Genomic DNA, 20584 nt, shown 5'->3' on the forward strand with positions numbered 1-20584 from the left:
AGGACTATTTCTTTTTCTTTTTTTTGCAGGGTGAGGTTGAATGTTTATTCAGGGGGTTATGGAGGAGGAAGGGTGAAGGGGGGGACAGAGAGAGGGGGTGGAGAGAGAGAGAGAGAAGAGGAGAAAGAGACAGAGAAGGGGGGAAGCAGAGAAGTGGGGAGAGAGGCAGAAGCGAAGTTGCCTCTTCGAGAGGAAGATGGAAAAGAAAGGACTATTTCTTGAAAGGATTTTACATGTATTCCTATACATGCAGAAAGCCAGGCGGTGGTGGCGCACGCCTTTGATCCCAGCACTCAGGAGGCAGAGGCAGGCGGATCTCTGTGAGTTCGAGACCAGCCTGGTCTACAGAGCTAGTTCCAGGACAGGCTCCAAACCCTGTCTCGAAAAACCAAAAAAAAAAAAAAAAAAGAAGAAAGAAAAGAAATGCTGGAGACTCTGAAGACCAATTGTGCCCAAAGGGTTGCATAGAAAATGTCTAAAACACAGCACAGTTTTGATGGAATCCAGTCTGTATATGTATGTGAGTGGTGTATTATTTCAGGTTCTTTATGAAAATTGTCAAAGTAAAGGAGGAAGCAAAGTGCTTTCTAGCTCTGGTTGGTTCTATGCAGCTGAACTTAGCTTGACAATTGAAAAAAATTATCAGTAATTCACATCATTGGGGATGGATGAAGTTTTTAAAACTTAGAATGGTTCTATTTTTAGCTTAATTTTTAGAACCATAGTTAGAATTCCTTAAATGCTAGTGTTTGTATGTGTACCATATGTGTGCCTGGTGGTCAGAAGAGAGGGCATTCACTGGGTCCCCCACTGTGTGGTTGCTGGGAGCTGAACCCTGGGTCCTCTGCAAGAGCAACCATGTTTGTTTTTTGAGATAGGGTTTCTTTACAGCTCTGACAGCCTTATAACTATGTCTACCAGGCTGCCCTCAAACTCAACAGAGATCTGCCTGCTTTTGTCTCCCCTGTGCTAGGATTTATGCCAGACTCACAACAAGTAAACTATAGAGTCATCTCTCTAGCTCTGGGAGGATTTCTTACACTACTTTAAAGAAACAATAATTGCAATCTCAGTTTCAAAGTTTTTCCAATTTACACCTGGACTTATATCCATTTTGGCTTAAGACACTGGCACTGAGGGCGGTAGAGAATGTGACAGCTGCTTCAAGGACAGCTTATATAGTTACAAGATAAAGATTGTTTTCCACCCACAATAAAAATAGAAATCTGTGAAAGCGTCGTATGTTTAATGTACATACAACGTGTGTGTGTGTTTTAATAGAATGCTTTTCACTGTGAACTGATTTCTCACTTTGAGAAAGGAAATACATATCACACAGTGAACTGTGATTGCTACTGAGCATTCTTTACCATTAGGTGAACTTAGAATGGGCTCGTTCAGTAATTGTTTCCTAAATTTACGCTATTCACTTGGGATATATGACGGATTTATTTATGGGGGTGTTTTAGAAACTGCCTACATATAAACATTCATTTCTTAACATAAATTGCTCAATGTTGTCACTGTTTAATTTTTCTAAAGGTTACATAATGACCAGATTTTTCAAAATTTTTTTGCAAATATTATGTAAAGGAAAATGTGTATAGTTCATATGATTCATATGTTCATGAACACGAGTTGCATTGGTAACTTAAGCATGACATTGCTGTTGATAGAGTAAGTTTTGTAATGGTGACCTTCACTTTTTAGTGCTGAAAAAACTCTTTTTTTACAAAGTCATCCTTGAAAGAGATTTTTTTCTGTATTTGTGTTTTATTTTGAAATAATAGTCTATTAATTGTTAATAATATTGTCTATGTCAAGTTTAAGACATAGACTAGAGAACAATGTGACCAGGTAAATAACACATTGTGGTTGGAATTTCTCATAGAATGTTATGGAAGCAAATTAGCCTGAAATAGTTGGGTCTTAACATCCTCTAAAGGGATCTATATATCTCCTCAGCCAATGAAAGAGTCTATCCCCTCCCAGTTTGTCGCTCTGGGGAGTAGGCCTTTGGGGGACATTCAAAACCCCAATAATAGCAGGATAAACATTTGAAAGTTCAGTGGAATAGATTCTGTGGGACTTAATGGTATTGCAGATTGTTTGTCATTCTATACCCTGACTCCCAGTTGGACCATTCAGCTATAATGCCAAGGGAAAATATTTTGTGTCTTTAGGTAAAAGATTTTGTTTGTACTTCGTAGCAACCTTCAGTTTATATAACCTCTCTTTCTGAGACGGTGTGAAGGGATTTCTCTCTCTGTCTCTCTGTCTCTCTGTCTCTCTGTCTCTCTCTCTCTCTCTCTCTCTCTCTCTCTCTCTCTCTGTCTCTCTCTCTCTGTGTGTGTGTGTGTGTGTGTGTGTGCTTGTGGTGTTTAAGCATGTGAGTGTGTGTCAGAATGTCTGGTATTAGGGTGATAATAGCACCTGTGAATTCTAGCTTATGAATTCAGTGTTAAGTTTTTGTGGATGTATGCCTATGCATGCTTTTGGGATAGGTTATAGCTTTCATCAGATTTCAAAGGATTCTATGGCTTAAAAATGTGGACCACGTGCTAGTTTGAACCAAGCAGCAGAGTCTTTGTTAGTCATAAAGTTTGACTATTTTGCTCATGGTTATCAGTACTCTTTAATCTCAAGAAACAGCAGGCTTAGACTGAGGCTTGCCCAGGACACAGTGGAATAAAGAATCTCCAGTTTACCTGTCTTCTGACAGGATTTATGGCATTCTTTTCATAGGGTTAACATGTCTAAGCATTTTGTTTTGGAGAGATTCTTTGTCCTATTGATGTGTCATTTCATCTTTGCATTTTTGTGTTTAGAATATATAATCCCTATTGGATAATATATTAAGTACTCTTTTCAGAATACATACAGTTCTTAGAAGTTTGTTGATTGAAAATAGATAGTTATTTTTAAAATTATCTGCAAGCTGATCAGAAGGGTCAGCTGTAGAGGTCTACCACACTGCAAGCTCTGTTACTGTCCTGGGCATTGAGACTAGTGAGGAGGGAACTCCTTGCTTCATTTGTTTGAGTTGTATTTATTTCTAGTAAAGTGGACAGGTTGGAGGTCCTCCCTTTTATCTTGGTTAATTGTATCGTAGAGATGTTAAATCATCTGCTTTTCAAAAAGATAATTGGGGAGCAACAAGGGTGTAAGGTAGTCTGCAGAATGAACGAATAGCTTATATATAGTTAAACAAGGACTTAAGAATAAAACTCAAGGTTGAACCAAGCACTTTTTAAATTACCCCACTTTTGTTAAGTAGTTTCTTTTCTCGTGTTAAGCATTAGGCAGACCTGTTTGTTCTCTCTTGCAATCTTTAATGAATGCTTCTTGCTTTTCTGTAAGTCTTTTTGTCTTACACAGTTTCCCAACATTCAATTAAACAACTTTATTGGACATGGTTGGAGAATTTTCTCAATCTGGATTCCAAAGTTTTAAAAAAGAACAAGATTTTTGTTTAAGATTTAAATGAACAGGGTCAGAAGAAGGTGACTCAGTGTTTAAGGGAGCTTGCTGTAAAGCTTGGAGACTGATTGATGTTCAATCTTTGTAAACATACACTCTGAACACAAATAAGTAAATGAAAAAGATTTAAACAAAAATAGGTAAGATTTTATAATAGTTCTTGGCAAATAACAGCAAAAATAAAATTGATTTTCAAAAGACCGTTTAAAATTGAGTAGTTAAATGGTATAGGTTTATTGTTTTCTATTTGACTTGCTTTTAGTTTTCTACCTTCAAATCAGTAAGAAATTCTTGCTGTGTAAAGTAGACTGTAAAATCTGTTTGTCTTGGTTTTTCAGCCTAAAGTAAATAGGTTTATTGTCACATCTCATAGCTTATTTTTAAAAATGAGGATAAATTGGTTAGGTAGAGCTGGATATAGCTTTTTGAGTTCTATGTCCTTGCCATTTTGTTGAGCTACAGAACCAAAGCTCTAAGACAAAAACTTTGTATCTAGATAGATGTGACACACTGTTCATAGGTACTTAAGAAGTATGTGAGTGTGTGGAGTGAGAATCGAGAAGCTTAAGAACAGAAACTTTACTGTTGGCCTTATGGTTGGTGCTGGTGCAGACTGCTGGGGAACTCTTTGGGTCATGTGGCATGAACACCGTAAGAATAGAATTATAGCTAACAGGGTGGCTCTTGGGTGGAGGTGCTTGTTGCTGAGTCTGAGTACCTGAGTTTAGTTTCTGGTACCCACAAATGGGAGGAGAGCACCAACCCCAAAACGTCTTCTGATCTTCACACAGGCACTGTGGCATGCACTGTTCTTATGTACAACACACAAATGTGATAAGTAAACATAATTAAAGTTAAAGAACTAAAATCATAAACTTATGCTTAGATTTATTATTTTGAAGAGAGAACATTCTTGTTTTCTATAGAAAATGGGGTTGAGATTATACTAATTTAATCTTGAGTTCTGCTTTTCTTGTGAATCCAGTTTTAATTTTTTTCTCTTCTTTTAAACCTTACAGGCCCCTTCACAGATGTAGTCACTACAAATCTTAAATTGCGAAATCCATCGGATAGAAAAGTGTGTTTCAAAGTGAAGACTACAGCACCTCGCCGGTACTGTGTGCGGCCCAACAGTGGAATTATTGACCCAGGGTCAATTGTGACTGTTTCAGGTAGCAAGCAGTTCATGCCCTGCACTTTTGCAGTTTTGAATATTGACATTTCATGACTTTTATAGTGTTTTCATCTGTTTATTATTTGGCTTCAGTTTTTGCTTAATGGTGTTCTTTGAATACTTTTGGTTTTTTGAGACAGGGTTTCTCTGTAGCTTTGGAGCCTGTCCTGAACTAGCGCTTGTAGACCAGGCTGGCTTCAAACTCACAGAGACTTGCTTGCCTCTGCCTCCTGAGTGCTGGGATTAAAGGCGTGTGCCACCACTGCCCAGCTGTTCTTTGGATATCTTGCCATACAAAAAATTTACTGAAACTTTCACTCATTTGTGTTTGGTATATGATTAATTATTGTTAATTTAAAACTTCACATCTGTTTATTTCTATAGCTCACCACCATAGTCTTTGTTCTTACTAGTTTATCTTTGAAAATAGCACTGTTTTGCTGTTAAGTCATGTTCCATGCAACTACAGAAGTGTATTCAGTCTTTTGCTTAAAAATGTATACCAGTTTTGACCTCCTTATAAAGTCAGATGAGTCTTGATGCCTTTCAGTGTAAATGCTAGTGGATGCTAGTGGTGTCTCAGCTTGAAGACTGCACTGCTGTTCGTCCTTTGTGTGTTGCTTACAGTGGTTTGTTCCATACATGGGTCTGCCGGTCTTATCGAAAATGTCTTCTATAAGCTATTCATTCTTTTTCCAGGCAGCCCTTCTAAAGAGACAGTACTGCTTAACAACATCTATCATGTTGTGAAATAGGCAGCAAGTCTGAGGATGTGTGTGGCTCCGTGTAGCTTACTTGTGAGAGAGCCTCAGACTTCACACAGACTTCTTTTTTAAACAATGCATCTTTCTTTTTTCTTTTTCTTTTTCTTTTGAGGGGGGCGGAAACAATAGTTCTCAACTTCTGCTAATTATAGAGGGAGCAGGAAAACACATGATTCTCTATTTGTCATGTCAGATCTTTGGGGGAGCATGGCATAGAAACATATATTAAAATCCCTAGTGACTACTGATAATACTCTGAAAACTTTAAGATAACCCTACAGCTCTTACATTCAAACACATAGAGTATTAAAATATCAAATTATATAAGTCCCATTGGAAATATTTAGAAGTAAGCCCTCACTACAAAGATGCCATATACATTTGTAATAGTTACTAATCTATTATCTCCGATCCTGGATTTGTGTTACATAGATTTAGCATCTTGATTGAACTCACAGCCTTAAAACTTTTGTAGGCTGCTCAGATCTATAGGAATAAAAAGTGAATGCTGTTGGGATCTTAGAATAAAGTCTAAACATCAAGAAGTCTTGGTTTCCTTTGTTTTTTTAAAATTAGATCTAAACAAAATACACCCTTGAGTAATTGTTTAAAATCGAGTCTAGAAAACCAAATTATATATTAGAACAGTGTCTCAGTTGTCTAAACTAAAATCAACACAAAAATGAATTTAATAATAATTGAAGGTAATAGAGTTGATTGTACATCTTGAATGAGTAAAATAACATTTTGAGTTTTTGAACACATCTTGATTTTCTTTAAATTTGTGTTACTGAGGTAATAGGAGATAAAATGTCAAAGATAATGTGTCTTTTCTTTTTATTTAGTAATGCTACAGCCCTTTGATTATGATCCAAATGAAAAGAGTAAACATAAGTTCATGGTACAGACAATTTTTGCTCCACCAAATATTTCAGATATGGAAGCTGTGGTAAGTGTAGAAGTACAGAAATTTTTTTTTGGGTTTAATAGTTCAGACTTTGGGTTTTGTTTAGCTCTTAGAAATCCTGATTTCTTTGCTAAAAATTAAATATGTTAGTCTGTTCAGAACAAAATTTGATTTAAAGAATGAAAAAGTCTTGAATTACTGCTTTCTTAGAAACATTTAGAAATGCTAACACGAAGAAGAAAGTCAGTTATTGCTAATATCATTGCCATTTTTCTCATTACATTGTTTGTTTAATTGGGTGTTTGAGGGGGGCATGTGGGGGTCAGAGGGCAGCTTGGTGGAGTTGGTTCTCTCATTCTACAACGGGTTCTTAGGATTGAACTTAGGTCATCAGTGTTGGCAGCAGCTGCCTTTGCCTTCAGAGCCAGCTCATGGGCTCAGGGCCAGTGTCACTTTAGTTGATGGTGATGGTAGGTCTGCAATTTCTAAAGGTGCAGTGACATGGGTAGATGATTGCAACAGTTGGTGAGTACCCTAGCTGAGCATAGTGCTCTGAGCTACCGTGCTCAGGCTTCAGCTGTCCCTTCAGGTAAAAACCTCCTTGCCACAGTCCTCTCTCATGTTGGTTTCTGTTGTTTTTTTTTTCTCTCTTTCTCTTTTCTTTTTAAGTGGAAAGAGGCAAAACCTGATGAATTAATGGATTCTAAATTGAGATGTGTATTTGAAATGCCGAATGAAAATGATAAACTGGTAAGTAAAAACCATCAGGTAGTTGATTATCAAAGTCCTATTTTGGACAGAGGGTGACGAGTCTAATGAGATTTAAGTTTAAAAAATCTTGATAATGTAGTTTGAGTTTTATAGTATTTTATTTGGCTAAGAAGAAATAAATATTTGTTAGGTCCACATTTTAGGGTGGGGAGAAAGAAATCTGGCAATGCTCTCAAATCTTATTTTTTTAAAATAAGATGCATACAGAAAAATAATTAAGAAAGATTAGATTAGAACCTCTGAGTAACTGTATCAGCATTCTTGGGATAAAATACAATTTATGGGGATAGGTGGTTTTTTTTTCCAGTTTAGCCTTTACCAAGTATTTTGAGTATTTTTGTTTTTGATCAAAGTCAATTTTAATTTTTAGCAAATGGTTTGTTGTTGTTTATTGATTAGTATTCAGCAGTCAAGTTTTTGGACCTTAGGGATAGATGTGTTTAGTAAAACCAGACCAGTGGCTTGGGATCTGTTGGGTGGCCGTGGTTCCCTTATTCCTGTCTTCTTTCTGGTTTAAGAATCTTATATGTGGGTGGTTGTTTTGTCTTAATATATGTCTCTGCACCACTTGTGTCCTGAAGCCCTCTGAGATCACAAGAGGGCGTAGGACCCTTTGGAACAGGGGTTACAGATGACCCCTGGCTTCTGTGTTGGTGTGTGCTGGGGATGGAACCCAGGTCTTGTGGAGGAGCAGCCAGGGCTGTAAATCACTGAGCCATCTCTTCAGTTCTGTGGATTTGAATTTTTCCTGTAGTTTATAGGAGAGAGTGTTTTTATGTGTTTTAAAATATAAAATAATGTGGGTTAATATAATATGGTTTTTAGTCTGACTTGACTCTTGCTTTGATCTGGTTGGTAACATATTTGCTCTGTTCAAAAGTAAACCATATTTTAAAAAGCTGAAATGAAGATGCTTTTGAATGTTAATTAGGTATTGAACAAATAAACTCACTGAATTTTCAACACAACCTTTTAAAGTGAATCTGAGTTATAATTGCCAAGAGTAAAAAGTGTGGTGTGTGCTTTTTAATATTAGTTTCCTTTTTTTCTTTTGTGTTGGCTCAAACAATGTTAATAGCCTCCATTGTCCTTTGTATTTAACAACAGAAAAGGTAATGCTTATCTGGATTGACATTACTTTAAAATTACATTTGGATCTTATTTTACTTGAGACTTCTAACCATTATCTTTATAATAGTTTACTAAACACAGATCTGTTTATCTTTTCTTTAGGCTTTCACTATACTCTCTATTGAACAAGTTAAGAGTGAAAAATTCAATCTGAGGAAGTTAGAGCTTAGAGAGGTTCTTACTGCTTTAAAAACCAGCAAGGAATTGATAGGCCTAGAGCCTGTTTTCCAGACCATGAGGAAGAGCAGGCATATGGACATACAAGAGAAGCCAGCCCACAGCCATGGAAGAAAGCACTGGGGACCCTGAAATTGGAACATCTGCTATAGAGTTTTTTGTTTTCTGTTTTGAAAAACTAGGCATTAGGCAGAAAATATGACATACACTGGTGAGGGTATACACAATGAATTCATGCCCAGCTTTTTATAATTGATAGGTCATAAACACTTAGATTTTACTTGTCCTTTTTGTAGCCTAGAGAATTGGTAATTTCTTCTGTCTCAGCTTCCCTGTGCTGGCATCAAAAGGGTACCACCATTCCTGGCTTTATGTATAATATTAAGGCCCATCTTAGACATTTAATTTTATTCATTAACATGTGTATTTCTCTGAAGACTTAAAGGCCTACTGAAGAGTTCTAATATTTCGATGTTATTATGTCTTTAAATTTTAATGTATTCACATTCATTAAACTATCCAGGCAGCATTCAGATTTGTCCTTCAAATGTCATTAAAATATTTTTTTTTTGTAGTTTGTTTGAATTGAGATGAAAAGGAAATCCAAGTAATACAGATGATTTATTTCTTTAACTTAGTGGCTTCCTTTTGCTTTACTCTAAAAGTAATAAATGAACTGGATTTGTCTGTGCTTTGCTGCATGCCAGGTTTTTTTATTTAAAGGTTTTTATTTGTGTATGTGTTTGCCATGTACTTTGGGGTGTGGATCAGAACAGAGTGCTGGATCCCCTGGAGCTAGAATTATAGGCAGTTGTGAACTACTTAATATTGGTCTGATCTTCAGTCCTGTGTAAGAGCAGCAACTGCTCTTAACTGCTGAGACACAGTAGGTTTGTATGATAACATTCTTGTGTCACGTAGTTTCGTTGTTTAATATTTGTTACTGGAAGTTGGATCCTAGAAGCTTGATCGAATTTAGATTTGTTTTTGGTGGTTGTAGATGTTTTTGGTGGTCGTTGTAGATGTTTTTTGGCAAAGTGCAGCATTTAAGTTAAGTGACTTTCACCTGGGGTAGCTAACTTGTTCTCTACCTACAAAAGACTAGTGTTCACCCTACATCAGTATTTAATCACAGCTTCTGAAGGCAGGTTAAATGGCCCAGTCTCTTTCATTGCCTTTTTTTTTTTAAAGACAGGGTCTCTACATAGTCCTACATAGCCCTGGCAGTCCTGTCTATGTAGACCAGACTGGCCTGTTGTGATTAATTAAAGATGTCTGTTACCATGACTGGCTTAGTTACAGTTTTTTAAAAAAATATATTTTGAAAATTTCATACACGTATCCAATGTATTTAGATTATATTTACTCTCTTCCTGTTGGATCTCCCTATGTGTTCCCTTTTCAACTCTATATAGTTGTCTATAGAAAGGAGCTGCGGGCCACTTCCCACAACCCGGCTCCCGGCCTCCTGGCTAGCTTATGAGCGACTTTCCCGCCCAGCTCCCACTCCGCTAGCTTTATACCTGAAATAACAACACACAAACTGTAATCTTTTAAACACTGCTTGGCCCATTAGCTCTAGCCTCTTACTGGCCAACTCTCACATCTTGATTAACCCATTTCTAATAATCTGTGTAGCACCACGAGGTGGTGGCTTACCTGAAAGGATCTTAACCTGCGTCCATCTTGGAGAGGAGAGCTATAGCATCTGCTCACTTCCCTTCTTCCCAGCATTCTGTTCTGTTTACTCCACCTACCTAATTTTCTGTTCTATCAAAGGGCCAAGGCAGTTTCTTTATTAACCAATGAAAGTAACACATAGACAGATGACCCTCCTCCATCAGTTTTCCCTCTGTTGAGAAGCACATCTCTGCTCTAAGCTTTGGCCACTCCTGCCTGTCCCACCTCCTCTACTTGGAATATAATTATATAAAATGGATTACTATATATAAAAATGTAATTCATGCCTTCAGGAGCTGGGAAGATGGCTTAGTTGTTATAGTGTCCACAACAGGTGCTGTGTATATCTGTAACTTCAGCGCTGAAGTTGTCTCTGCCAACACCATTCTTGCTGAATTGCTGAAACCTGGGTCTAGGGAAGAAAGTCTTGGAAAATAGGATGGAAAGAGATTGAGGATGACTCCGTGTGCATGTGCTGGACATGTGTAAACTTACAAATAGACCTCTCTCTGTCTGTCTGTCTCTCTCTCACACACACATATTCAAATAAGCATTTGTGTTTAAGGTCCTACAGTTACTACATTATTCTTAGATTGGCTGGGTAGGAGGCTCTTCAGGTTGGTTCTTAGGACATTTGACCCAAGCAACCACTAGTAACTTTCTTTAATTTTTAGTTACATATATTAGTTGTGCATGATAGGTTTTGTTGTATTTTCATGAATGTTCATTATATATTTTGATCATGTTCATCTCCCATTACCCTCTTTTTTCTAATGCCCAGTCATTAATTCCTTTTCTTTTCCAACTGTCTCTACTTCTGCTTTCATGCCTTTTTCATTACGGTGGTTGCAGGAGGACGGGTGCCATTTGTTTACAGGGCTTTGTTGACCTTACTAAATGATGAGTGAAAAAAGCCCACGTCTTCTTCCAGCAGCAGTTAACCGAGTATAAGCACTCAGGATAGAAGAATGGGCTCTGTGAGCTTTCTGTGATAGGGTTTTGGCAGACTCAACCTTGTGGGTCTCTTGTGTAGGCAGTCATAATTGAAGAGTGTCGCATTAGTGTCCTGCAGGGAGATCAGAGCTTCCATTTCTTCCAACATTAACATTTTTTCTTTTCTAGAGCTGTGGAGAGGATGCTATCTATAGCTCATGTTACTCAGTAGTTACGACCTTCTCTTATAAAACTAAACCAAACAAAACTCTGGGGTCCTTTAGGTTGGTAGGAACAGTCTGGTCACTAGATAGACAATGACTTTGAGACAGACCATTATGTAGACCTCCTGAATGAAGTTTTTTTTTGTTTTTGTTTTTCGAGACAGGGTTTCTTTGCAGCTTTGGAGCCTGTCCTGGAACTAGCTCTTGTAGACCAGGCTGGTCTTGAACTCATGGAGATCCACATACCCCTGCCTCCCGAGTGCTGGGATTAAAGGCGTTGCGCCATCACCGCCCGGCCTGAATGAAGTTTTTTGACATCAGTATAGACCTCATTTGTAACTCTCATGGTCCTTAGTCTTGCTGATCAATTTTTGTTTTGTTCTGTCATTTTGGAAGACAGGGTCTCTGTACCAGCATGCCCAGAACTCACTGTATGCATAGGCTATCCTCAAAATTGTCGCAGTCCTTGTGTCCCGGCATCTTGGAGTGCTTGTATTTTAGGAGTGAACTGTTGATTGTCAGTGGGTATTTTTACATGTTTAGAATTACCATTTAAAGATTCACATAGAAGGTGAGACATGGTGGGGATGTAGCTTATTTTGGGTAGTTGGCAGGTTGAGCATACCAGAAGCCCTGGGTTTAATTCTAGCACCACCGAATCTCAAGTGGTAGAGGCCACTGGCCTGTAATCCAGCTACTCCAGAGGTTGAAACTGGAGGACAGTTAATTTCTGGAAGTGTTCTGAAAAATACTTTTGGAAATATGATTTTTCTCTCAAGCTCATTTTGCTCTTGCCACTCACCTACAGATTCTACAAGAAATGTTTAATTAGTGTGATCTGAGAGGTGCAGTTCCGTTTGGTTACATGTCCTGTCAGGTGTTGAGTTTAATGGTGCATCATCCTTAATGGAAAATGTGAAACCTCAGATCACTTGATCTAAAGTCTTGATGATGAATAAAATAGGAAGTTTCTTGGTACTTAAATCTTTTTTTTTAACTGTCTAGAAGTATACACAAAGCACTTTATCCATATTACTCCGTGATAGTTAGATTTTGCTATTAATGTCCAGTTCAGTATTATGTATAGGTGAAGTTGATGAAGGTGCTAAAAGTCAGTGTCTTGGCATTAGTTTTTTCTTAGCTTTTTACTAAAATTAAATTGTGTTTACTAAAATGAAATTTGTGTTTTTGGAAGTTTGGGTTCAAAAATCTGATGCCGAGATGCAGTTTTGTCAGTTTACTTGAGTTATGGTCTTGTTGCTCTTGTATAGCTTGCAAAACTGAGTAAAGACAGTAGATTTCCAATTCTGCAACATCATAAAAATGTTACAAATGGGGCTGGAGATATGGCTCAGTGGTTAAGAGCACTGACTGCTCTTCTAGAGGTCCTGAGTTCAATTCCCAGCACCCACATGGCAGTTCACAACTGTCTGAAGATCCAGTTGGAGGGGATCTGACACCTTCACACCAATGCACATAAAATAAAGTTAAATAAAGCATAAAAATATAAAAAAAACGTTACAAACAAGTATGTTGGTAGTGTATATTTGTTAGAATATATGGTACAGAACCAAATAGTTTCAGCTTTTAATTACTCTTGTGACACAGTAAATTGACTATCTAATGGGGCTGGAAATTGAACTCTGGTCCTGCAGCATGCTAGGCATTGCTCTATCACGAAGATATACACTAGGGCTGGTTTATTTATGAATTAACTTAAAATATGGTGTAGTTTTTTAAATTAAGTTGCTGGTAACAACTACAGTTCAGTATATGACACTGTGTGATGGCACATAGAATTTGTATTATCCTTGTTTAGTGTATGAAACTGGTGAAGTCTTTGTAGACACTCACATTTTCCCCGATAGATGTGCATTGTGAACTAATTGTGGGACTCAGTCTCATTAATAGCCACCACACCTGACTCAGTTACTGGTGATATTTTTAAGGACTGAATGAGGCTATACTGTTTTTCAACTTTTATAATCTGTTCCGTCTGATTTTGATTTCAAAAACATCTAAAGCCTTAACTCTACTTGATATTTTCCAGATTAAGTAGTGTATTGCCCTCTATGTTAAATCTGATAAAAGTTTCTGCAAAAACTTTTGTTTTAGATGACAAGAGGGCTGAATGGAGCTTTTTTATAAAGGCATTTTATATTTCAAAATACATGGAATTTTTGTTGGGAAAGAATAGGTTAGATGTCTATTAAATATTATTTTGTGCCAAGCTTTTTGAGTTATTTCTTAGCTCTATTAAGAGAATTTGGAAGGTAAGTAGGGAACTGTGGAGTTATGGTAATCTAATGACAGTGTTTATTATGTGAATCTTTGGGTTTTTATTGGCCTTGTGTATTTGGGAGGTAATAGGATCCCTGACTATAAAAGAGGTGTACGAATCATTATCGGTTTTTAGCTTTAATGGGACAAACTTTAGTGTTAAGTGTTACCAAAGGTAAGAGAACATGAAACTGAATATTTTTCAGGTAATGACAAGAATGAGTTTTCTTTAAAAGTATATACGTTTTGTAAGTGAAGGCTTATAAAAGACCATACCTGATTTTGTGAGAAATAAAAGCTAGTGCAGAAGTATTTTTTTTCTTTGATGTTCTGTTTCTGATGCATTATATTTATGGAATGTCGATGTTTTACAGGCTAAAGCCATTTCTTTTAGTCATTCCCAATATCATACAGGAGAAATCAGTTTGGTATGAATCTGAGAATATTTTTCCCATGCTACCTCAGGGTAAAACTCCACCAGGGATTGCTTCAACTGTCACTTCAGTGTGCAGCATCAGCAGTACAGTTGCAACACCTGCCAGTTATCACATGAAGAATGATCCCAGGGAACTAAAAGAGGTGAAGCAGGTTTGTCATAGGAGCTAACAGAAGTAGGAGTCTACTAGTGTTAGTAAGTTAATGTAGATATCTAAGCAGATAAGAAATATTGAGTATATTAAATAGTTAGAATTCTTTTTTTTTTTTTTTGAGACAGGGTCTCATGTTGCCTGGGTTGGCCTCTAAACTCACCCATTGTGTGGCCAAGGATGACCCTGAACGTATCCTCCTGCCTTTATTTAATACAGAGCTGAGATTGCAGCTGTGAGGACCACACCTGGCTCTGCTGGGGATAGAGCCCAGGTGCAAGCAGTCTACTGACTGAGCCTCGCCATCCCCAGAATTTACTTTTTTTTTTTTTTTGGTTTTTTTTTCGAGACAGGGTTTCTCTGTGGTTTTGGAGCCTGTCCTGGAACTAGCTCTTGTAGACCAGGCTGGTCTCGAACTCACAGAGATCCGCCTGCCTCTGCCTCCCTAGTGCTGGGACAGAATTTACATTTTAAACTGTATTTAAAAACAGTGAACTGAAAGGAACAGAGACAGCTCAGTTCTGAAACAGTGAGCAATAGAGTCACTGTTGTTGAAAGTAAAGAATATTAAGTTGGTATAATTTTTCCTGTGAATGAGATTTGGGGAGCACATGATGGAGTTGAATTTGTAGCTTGTTTGAATTAGCACAGCAGATACATAGTAAGTAGTAAAGGTAGGAGCTGGCAAACACTTTTCAGCAAGCATTTGTGTTTGGAGGAAAGAAAAAATACAAGAATGGTAACTTTTATAACTGTCATTGTTTACTTGTAATGCCTGGGATTTAAAAAAAATTGTGACTAAAAATTAGGCCTTAATTTGACTGTGTATATATATGTGTTTGAATGCTAATAAGATTAGGGTAGCTGAGTTTGTTGATGGAATGGGTGCGATGTAATTCTTAGCATTTGTTACTTACTGAAAAGTTTAGAAATGTTATAATTAAGATTAATAATTAAATGCTATGTGTTCTTATACTTTAATTTGGCTTAGAAGGAGAAATGCATACAATTAGGCTTAAATTTTTTTTTTTTTAGTTTAATTTTATATGTGTGGGTGTTTGGCCTGTTTGTTGTATGTATGTATGTGTATCACATATGCCTTGTGCCAGTGGAGATCAGAAGAGGGCATAAGATCCCCTGGGACTAGAGTTACAGATTGTGAGCCACCATGTTGGTGCTAGGAATCAAACAGGTCTTCTGGAAGAACAACCAGTGTTTTTTTTTTCCCTCCACCATACCATCTCTAGCCCCCTAAAAAGGCTTTAAAAATATCTTCTATTAGCTGCACCTTTAATCCTAATTCTAGGGAGGCAGAGCTAGGCAGAAAGCTCTTGTGAGTTCAGAGGCAGCCTGTCTATATAGCTAGTTTCAAGCTAGCTATGGCTGCATGGTAACCTGTCTCCAACATACAAACAAACCTTTTATCTAATTTCTAATTATGTTTGGCTTATAATTTGTAATTATTTATGCTGATCATGGGCCTAGAGAAACCATACATATGCTGTTTGTGTAGGAAAAAGAATTCAGAGAGCATTGTTTTTCAGATATTTCAATTCACAGATTAAAACTTTAATTCTGACAGTATAGCCATAGTTTATGTATACATCTTTATGTATTGACACCCTTTACTCAAAATAGTGACCTAAAAATGTCCTTCTTCTCAGTGGAAAATGTATAACATATTGGTATGTTGTCTTCTTGACACACAGTGTTGACTCTTAGCTTGTTCTTACTTGAGGTGTTAACGTGTTAACGTGATGTTACTGTTGGTTTGTAAGGGTCACAGCATGTTGAGTCTTTTTTTCCCTTTTTTCTTCTTCCTTTTTTTTTTTTTTTTTTTTTGGTGTGTGTGTGCTTATTTCATGGTCCTAAGAACTATCTTCTTTCTGGATCAATCTGAAGGAACTTTAAAAAGAGCAAGCTGGTTTTCTGCAGCCAGTCTCAATAATGGAGGTTCCCATTGGAAGTGCCTAGTCACCTGTGTAATGTTCCTCACAGATGACTCAGCTTCCCTCTTGACCCCCAGCTGAGCTAGGTTGTGGATGTTTATACATCAGAAATGCACAGATTAGATTCTTCGCATCTGCTAGGCATTGTGAATAGTTTTTAAACAGCTACAAATCCCAAACAATAGGAAACTGCCCTTCAGACTTCTACAAAGTGAAGTGTTGAGTGGTTTTGATAGGTACCAAATGGAGTAATGAAATGTTGTCACTTTAAGTAATTAAAAGATTCATAAAACAAGATGCACACCTACATTTTTATATTAATGCTGACTCTTTTAATTTGTAGTACTTGGGATTGAACTAAGGACCTTAGTACTGGAGGATAATAGGAATAGTAGTTTGTTTTTTGATTAATAATACAGAAATAGTGGTTGCTGTGTAACGTGTGTGTGTTTTGATCTCGATATAGTCCTGGATATTACTGTGTAGACAAGGCTGGCCTTTAATTCATGGAGATCCCCTTTATCTGCCAGGATTAAAGGCATGCACTCACTACATCCCACATATAAATTTTTTGAGAATTAAAATTTTTTTATTTTAAAGTCATTGGGATTCCCCTCTCTCCCAATATTAGTTTTATATATGTCATCCTGTAGTCAACATTGGGCTAACAGTATGATTTTTCTCTCAACTTTTGCCCCCCAGTACTGGGGTTTGAGCCTATGACTTTAGGTATGTGAGACAAATGCTCTAGGCCCAGTACTTTGTTTGTTCTTAAGCCTTTTGTTGAATATTGCCTCCTTTACAGAGGGAGGCACATGTCTTCCTTTTTGAAAGTCAAGTTGGATTCTGCGGGAAGGAAACAGTTTAGATTACAGACTTAGAAACAGTGTTAGCGAGAAGGATTAATTTGGACCTTGCAGTTTTGAAAATTGTTTTAATTTACTTCTTAAATAGTACATCACAATGGATCACACTAACTAGACAGTCTTACAATTTGTTTTTTTTTTTTTTTTTTTATTCTTTTTGGTTTTTCAAGATAGGGTTTCTCTGTGGTTTTGGAGCCTGTCCTGGAACTAGCTCTGTAGACCAGGCTGGTCTCGAACTCACAGAGATCCGCCTGCCTCTGCCTCCCGAGTGCTGGGATTAAAGGCGTGCGCCACCATCGCCCGGCCTGAAGACTCATTTGTGTGTAAGACCACAGATCACTTCCTCCACTCATTGCAATGATCTGCTTGTCTCCCTTTCAATATTTGTATCTTTTAGTTACTTTATTCCATTAGTAGACATGACATTTGTTTTGGCTGAATGTTCTTAGGCAGCTGCAAATTTACTGGAAAGATTATCAGGCTGTCCTGTAACTTCTAGTTCCTAAAACCTCTTTTGATTGCAGAGTCAGACCATTGGAAACTACCTGGAGTTAGTCATTCCGTGTATTTTCCTGGACTGACTATTGTTGGCCAAAGTGTTTGTTTAGGGGTAAAAATAACAAGAGAAATGGCTCTCCCAGCTTTTGAAATTCTGGAGGAAAGAATGTAAAAGATCAATTATTATGATACCTTTTAAATACTATGTTAAGGTAAGTGCCAAGGGTGCAGGAGTAGAGGAAATAGACTTTATTTTGATTTATCTAACTGCTGGTATTTATTGACATACTCCACTGAAAACTGTCTACAGGTACCAGTAGAGTCTATTTGGTACTAGTAAAGTCTTAATAATTAGTTGAAACTTGTCACCTTTTTAGGAAAATTTTTAGAAAAATGTAGAGTTTAGATTTTTATTAGTTAAAATCCATAATTGTTTTTAGCTAAAGATTCCCAATATTTTTGAAATACAGAATGATATGGAACCTAGCAAAGCTGTTCCACTGAATGCATCCAAACAAGATGGACCCCTGCCAAAACCACATAGTGTTTCACTCAATGACACGGAAACAAGGAAACTGATGGAAGAGTGTAAGAGGCTTCAGGGAGAGATGATGAAGCTGTCAGAAGAAAACCGACACCTGAGAGTAAGTTTTCTGGGTTGGAAATGAATGAATTGGAATCACGGCACAAAGAATGTGTTAGTGTCTTTTAACAGTCTCTGTATGTTTATATTTAATCTTCTTGCTAATTATTTAACTCATTTGATTGCTCTTATTACCTGGAGCTAATTAGTATAAGACTAAAGAAATGAGGTTTCTGGAAATCCAGTGATGGAAATAAAATAGGCATATTTTAGTCTTTTGACTTTTGATAGGATTATATTCCTGATAAACCCATTGGAAGGTGAAGTTATCCCAAGTTGAAAATGCACCTGATGCATATAACCTTAACTACACAACACACTAGTGCTGTTTATCCCCACAGGCTAGGGAAGTAGTGTGATGCTCAGAGGATAGAGCTCTTGTCTCTACCCTAGATCAGAATCGACAGTACAGCTGGCAGTGACGTCTGTCACTTTTCACACCCTAATATCAGAGTAGGAAACTGAACTGTAATGAAGTTAGAGATGCTCTCTAAATGTGGTTGAGGAATGCTGTCTAATTTCCCCAGGACCACCTGACACATGCTATCATAACAGCTACCTGCTTTAAGAACCTGTTGCATTTTAGGAGCAGCTGCATCTCCAAAAAAACACAGGACTATCAGAAACCTAAACCTGGGACTTTGTGAGACCATTTCAGTAAGAAATTCTTTTACATGGAGTAAGGAAGGACTTTAATACAAAGCAGCAGTTTTCAGTCTAAGTGAGAGCTTCCATGGTAAACCTGTCACACATACCTTACTGCTTTGAACATGTTAAATTTCTTTTTTTTTTTTTTTTTTTAAGGTACCTGGAGGGACAGCCGTGGGTGCTGGGAAACGAACTCTTATATTTTTGGTTGTGAGCCTAGCCTTTAACGGCTGAGCCATCCCTCCAGGCCCATGTTAAATTTCTTGGTAATGGTTTCTCACCCTAAAATATACCTCTTCTCTAAATCCTTAATATACTATCCACCACAAAATATGCCCTTGTGTGTCTTCCATGTGGGTTTCCAAGTTGTATTGAGTCAGTGAACCTGCTGAGTGTAGTGTGCTATTGCTAGTCCTTGGCTAATAGCTGTAGCCAATTTAAAATAGCACAGGGCATATGGGAAGTAAGAGTACATAGTTTTCTAGGAGTACACTCCTCGGCTTCTGTTTTTAAAGTCAGTGTTATTGAGATGTAATTTACATCACATGAAAGCACTCATTGTGATTGTTCGGGCAGGTTTCTAGAATTATCCAGCTATCACTTTAATCCAGTTGTGGAATTTTTATAATTCCACAGGTTCCCACAGTAAATAGGAGTTAATTCTTGCTATTTGTAATCATATACATCTACTGATCTCCTTTCTGTCTGTAGGAACTTACAGCTCTGACAACTGACCTGTGTGTGGTATTTGTTTTAAAAATCTCTTTTGTGTATTTTCCCCCCAGGATGAAGGTTTACGGCTTAGAAAGGTAGCACATTCGGATAAACCGGGATCCACCTCAGCTGCATCCTTCAGAGATAACGTCACCAGTCCTCTTCCTTCTCTTCTGGTTGTAATTGCAGCCATTTTCATTGGATTCTTTCTAGGGAAATTCATCTTGTAGAGTGAAGCATGCAGAGTGCTATTTCTTTTTTTTCTCTCGACCAGAAAAAGATTTGTTTACCTACCATTTCATTGGTAGTATGGCCCGCGGTGACCATTTTTTGTGTGTACAGCGTCATATAGGCTTTGCCTTTAATGATCTCTTACGGTTAGAAAACACAATAAAAACAAACTGTTCGGCTACTGGACAAATTGTATATTATCAGATCATCACTAGCAGATGTCAGTTGCACATTCAGTCCTTTATGAAATTCATAAATAAAGAATTGTTCTTTCTTTGTGGTTTTAATAAGAGTTCAAGAATTGTTCAGTCTTGTAAATGTTATTTTAATAATCCCTTTAAATTTTATCTGTTGCTGTTACCTCTTGAAATATGATTTATTTAGATTGCTAATCTCACTCATTCAGGAAATGCCAAGAGGTTTTCTGTGGGGAAATGGTGCCTCTTACTGTGTAAATTTTCTCCTTTACCTTTGCTAATATCATGGCAGAATTTTTCTTACCCCTTGTGAGGCAGTTTGTTGACTGAGTTTTTCATCCTTACAATCCTGTCCCATGGTATTTAACATAAAAAAAATAAAACTGTTAACAGATTCTTGCTCGGATAGCTTGTTTGTGTTTGCCATGTCATTGGGGCTGGGATAGGGTGGGGGTGAGCCAGGAAGTTTCCTCTGCAACAGTGCGACTTTGTAATATATACTATAGTCTGTGTGAAACTCTTCCCAGTATTTCACTGCTTGCAACTGAAAAGTCTTCAGTCTGTTTGAAGAAATAAATAGATACAATTTCAAGCTAATGTAGGTAATTTGGGAGACCATATTAATTTTAGGAAATATAAAAGTTATAATTTTAACGGCTTTCATGTATGCCAGCCGACTATATCATTGTTCAGTGAACTTTATTCTTAATCAGAGATTTTTTCCCCCCCC

The 20584-nt window shown here is 37.3% G+C and overlaps 1 protein-coding gene across 1 annotated transcript in view; it reads left to right on the forward strand.

Moving 5' to 3' along the window:
- Vapa (VAMP associated protein A) overlaps nt 1–20260 on the forward strand; it is a 34554-nt gene extending 14294 nt beyond the window's left edge. Inside the window, exons 2-6 of the mRNA XM_075951186.1 lie at nt 4500–4652; nt 6264–6367; nt 6995–7075; nt 17892–18065; nt 19498–20260. Coding sequence (XP_075807301.1) covers nt 4500–4652; nt 6264–6367; nt 6995–7075; nt 17892–18065; nt 19498–19656 — 671 coding nt within the window. The 3' untranslated portion in view covers nt 19657–20260. The remainder of the gene's footprint in view (nt 1–4499; nt 4653–6263; nt 6368–6994; nt 7076–17891; nt 18066–19497) is intronic.
- The last annotated feature ends 324 nt before the right edge of the window (nt 20261–20584 follow it).

Source organism: Microtus pennsylvanicus, chromosome 17, assembly GCF_037038515.1.
Source record: "Microtus pennsylvanicus isolate mMicPen1 chromosome 17, mMicPen1.hap1, whole genome shotgun sequence".
Lineage (NCBI taxonomy): Eukaryota > Metazoa > Chordata > Mammalia > Rodentia > Cricetidae > Microtus > Microtus pennsylvanicus.